The sequence below is a fragment of the Rosa rugosa genome, chromosome 5 (assembly GCF_958449725.1).
Source record: "Rosa rugosa chromosome 5, drRosRugo1.1, whole genome shotgun sequence".
NCBI lineage: Eukaryota > Viridiplantae > Streptophyta > Magnoliopsida > Rosales > Rosaceae > Rosa > Rosa rugosa.
This window is the reverse complement of record NC_084824.1, coordinates 11352184-11356496: the sequence shown is the minus strand read 5'-3', so window position 1 is coordinate 11356496 and position 4313 is coordinate 11352184. Positions and strand designations below refer to the sequence as shown.

The 4313-nt window shown below is 37.9% G+C and overlaps 1 protein-coding gene across 1 annotated transcript; it reads left to right on the top strand.

The window, feature by feature from the left end:
• The first annotated feature begins 1267 nt into the window (after positions 1 to 1267).
• On the top strand, positions 1268 to 3800 carry LOC133712396 (uncharacterized). The gene is made up of 2 exons (XM_062138503.1): positions 1268 to 1457; positions 2036 to 3800. The coding sequence occupies exon 2, from the start codon at positions 2068 to 2070 to the stop codon at positions 3151 to 3153; it is 1086 nt and encodes a 361-aa protein (XP_061994487.1). The 5' UTR covers positions 1268 to 1457; positions 2036 to 2067; the 3' UTR covers positions 3154 to 3800.
• Positions 3801 to 4313: the final 513 nt, after the last annotated feature.

Sequence of the window (4313 nt, the reverse complement as noted above, 5' to 3'; positions counted from 1 at the left end):
GGAAAGATTGGAGCACCAAACTTGGAGATGCTCTTTGGGCATATCGGACCGCCTACAAGACTCCACTTGGCATGTCACCTTATCGGTTAGTTTATGGAAAAGCATGTCATTTGCCTGTGGAATTGGAGCATAAAGCATATTGGGCTATCAAGAAGTTCAATTTTGATCTTGCTAAGGCGGGAGAGAAGAGGAAACTTGATCTATGTGAGCTTGACGAAATTAGAATGGAGGCATATGAGAATGCCAAGCTATACAAGGAGAGAACCAAGGCCTATCATGACAAGAAGTTGATCAAGAAGACATTTGAGGAAGGACAACTTGTTCTTCTCTATAACTCAAGGCTCAAACTCTTTCCCGGAAAACTTAGATCAAGGTGGTATGGCCCTTTTGAAGTTGTGAAAGTCTTTCCCCATGGTGCCATTGAGATCAAGAACCCAAGTAATGAGAGCACATTCAAGGTTAATGGCCACCGATTGAAGCCTTACTTGCTTGGTAGCTTGGGAGTTGAAGAGGAGGTCATGTACTTCATGGATGCTCCTCTTGTTCCTCTTCATTGATTTGGAGAGTCAACGGACCGGCAAGATGTCCTTAAAGCAAAGCCCTACTTGGAGGTAGCCATGCTCTTGATGCAAGACGAAGGAGAAAGAAAACTCTTGGAATAACACCAAAGATGACAAGCTTGGTGGCAAGACTTCGGTATTGTTTGCTTGGTGATTGGAGGTGTTTATAATGGAAACCGTGGTCTTCAAGGGGGAGTTTCTCATAATCCTTTACTTACATCTTTCATTTTCATGTTTACTTAGTTGTTTGTAGTGTTAAAAGTTTAAGTTTGGTGAGTGGTTTTGAAAAAACAGAGCAAACGATCGATCTTCACTTCCAAACGATCGATCGTTTAAGAGTCACAGAGAGTTTTGAAATCAGAAACGATCGATCTTCACTTCCAAACGATCGATCTCAAGCCATTCCAAAAAAAAATAAAAAAATAAAAAAATAAAAAAATAAAAAAATAAAAAAATAAAAAAATAAAAAAATAAAAAAATAAAAAAATAAAAAAAATTGAATAAACGATCGATCTCACCATTTGGTGCGATCGATCGCTGAAAGAGGCAGAGAGTTCACAATTTCAAAACGATCGATCGTCCAATTGGAACGATCGATCTCAAGCCACTTAAAAAAAAAAAATAGAAAAAAAAAAAAATAATTTCGGGCCAGATTTTAAAGTTCTTTTTCTTCTCTTCTCTTCTTTTCTCTTTCTCCCTGCTTTCTTTCTTATTTCTTTCTACCCAGTTCGACCCTCTCTCTACGGTGTACTATTCATCATCTTCCTCCTCCATTCTCCTTCATCTTTCACTCAACTTCAAGCCAAAAACTTGGGTTTTTGTGGGATTTTCGGGTTTCTCTCTAGATTTCTAGGTGTTCTTGAGTCTTTGGTGAAACTTTTGAGCTTTCTCCAAGAGGTAAAGCTCTATCTCTTAACTTTGAACTTCTTGTGTGTTGAAGGTGTACATTCCGATTTTGTTCATATTGTAGGTTAATTCTAGGTTGTTAGAGTTATGGATTGATGGAATTTGGTGTTCTTTTGTTGAAACTTGATGATTTAGATGTTGGGCACCATAGCTAAATTTCCAGATTTTCTAGAATCCTAGATTTCCAGATTTTCTTTTGCTTTGATTGTTTTTCCAGATTTTCTTTTGCTTTGATTGTTGTTGTTTTTGCTTGTAGTTTCTTGTTTCTTGATTGTTTAGTTATGGGTTAATGGAATCTAGTCAATGAGCTTCAAGAATTTTGATATTGTGATGATTGCCATGATTCTTTAAATCCTAACTTTACTATTGTTTCCTTGCCATTTGTTTATGTGATTGTTGGATTCTTACCTCAATTTGCTTTAATTTCATGATGAATTTGATGGTGGTGGTTAGGAATTTGGTAACCCATAGTGAATTTTGTGTTAGCAATAGTCATAGTTACTTGAGTTGTTCTCTTGTTCAAAGGTTGCTTTCTAAAAATGTTTGTGTGTAATTGTTCTTGTTTTTAGGTATCATACTCATCATCGCTCATCTAGCCAAGATGTCAAGACGTCAAACCGAAGCGAGCAAGAGGCCTAGGGAAGAATCCTCCTCTGGCCCCGTGAGGAAGATTCATTCTGAACGGAATGTTGACTTGGTTAGAGCCACCTCCTATCCTCCTCTTGTCACTCTTAGGGCTTATATTTCATCTAGAGGGTTGACCAACTTAGCTTCCAAAAATGATGCATTTGATGAAAGTTGTGTTAGAGACTTCTATAGGGGTTTTCCTCCGGCTAAGCCTACTATTAAGGAAGTTGTGGTTAAGATTCGAAAGAAGCAAATCACACTCAGTCCGGCATTCATTCAAGATTTTCTTGATTTGCCACATATTTCGGAGGATGAAATAGAAAAATTTGAGGACAAATACAATGAGTTAACACTACCTTATCTTGCGGAGCATGTGCTAGAGAGTAAAGATGCATATAAGAGTAGAGTTGGCCAAAAAGTTCATCAAGGTGATTTTCCTCAACCTTATCGAACCTTTTGGCAATTTGTTAGGAGAAATATTAGTCCTCACACCCAAAAGTCCGAGATCCCTACGGTTGGTGGCAACATTCTTGTTCTTATGGTAGCGAATGAGATTCCTATCCCATTTGCCCTTATTATCTATGAGGCCATCATTTTGTGTGCTTATGGTTCGCCTAGGAGCCAATTAGTATTTCCTTGTCTCATCTCACGCATTTGTAAGACCAAAAAGGTTCCACAAATGTCACGTGACGATAAGTGGCTCAAGGCTTATTCTCCATTAGATGATGAAGCCATTCTTAGGAGTGAGGCCCAAATTACCAATGCTAGACATGGTACCCCATCTTCTTCCTCCATTCCCACTCCATCTAGCATTTCCACTAGCTTTTCTTTGAGTTCCTTTGACATCTCAACTTTGAAAGGTCGGGATGCTAGATTATTGGCACGCCTTCAAATCCGTCAAAATGAGGAAATAATGAGAGGAATTGGTACTATCATGGCTCGGCTTGATTTGATGGGAGCTCCACCGGCTCCTATGGGTCCCTCCTTTGTACCACCTTCTGGCGACATGGATGTTGATGATGATGAGAATGGCAATGACGATGATGGGGAGGATGCTTGAAGACTTTGTTTGTTGTTTGTTTAGTTCTTTTAGTCATTTATTGTTAGTTGTGTTTAGTACACTTTTTATTTCTCGGTTTTATTTTGTAACCCCTAATGTTTTAGGAGGGGGGACTTCATTTTAGTTATAGCTTCATATTGTTTTTAGCCATTTTTGCAACATTTTATGGCTAAGCATTTGTTCATTCACGATCATATTCTTGAAGCATGTTGGTACTTTTGTTTTCTTCTTCACTTTGTTGTTTGAATAATGTTGGGTTTGATGTTGATTTTTGATGGAGAATTTCTTGCTCAATGACGATGTTTGGCACTATTGGAGTTGGATTGCAAGGCCCTTGCCTTGTTGGTTATATGTTGGTGTCTTGCTTGGAATTCATGGACTTCAAGGGGGAGAAATCTCTAACTTACTCTTGTCATTATTTACTCTTGTCTCTAATTTCAATTTGTGATTATTTACTTGTTTCTTTTTGTTTTATAAATAACTTGTGTTTTTCTTTCATACTTGGACTTTTCATTGAAATTGCTTTCAAGAAAATACTTTGTAACATTGAGGACAATGTTAAGTTCAAGTGTGGGGGGATTGTGTGTTATTGTTTTATGATTAAATAAATAAATTAAAATAAAAAAATAAAAAAAATTAAAAAAAAAATTAAAAAAAAAAAAACATTCATTCAGTCTTATTTACAAAAAAAAAAAAAAAAAAAAAATTAATTTACATATATTTACAAAATAAAATTGTAACTAAGACATGTCAGCAGATCCGGAGGAGTTGAGGCTGAGCTCAAGAACAATGCGAGAGCCACCGTTGTAGCCGCCACCTGAGTAGTCATCATAGCTGCTACCTCCCTCGGAAGGAGTCTTCTTGTTGCCAATGTCCTCATCGTGCATGGGGAACAGTGGAAGGGTTTCAATCTCCTGGTGATCTTCTCCTCGTTGTTCCATGGAAGTTTGTTCTTCATTCCTGCCAAAGAAAGTAGTACTAGTACTAGTAGTGAAGGGTGAGGAGAAATACGGGTCAACACTGCCTGGCCCAAAATAGAGATCAATGGATCCACCAGCACCAGTAGAACTAGTGGACCAAAAATTGATGTCAATGGATCCACCAGCTGGCCCAAAATTGAGATCAATGGATCCACCAGCACCAGTAGAACCAGTGGACCC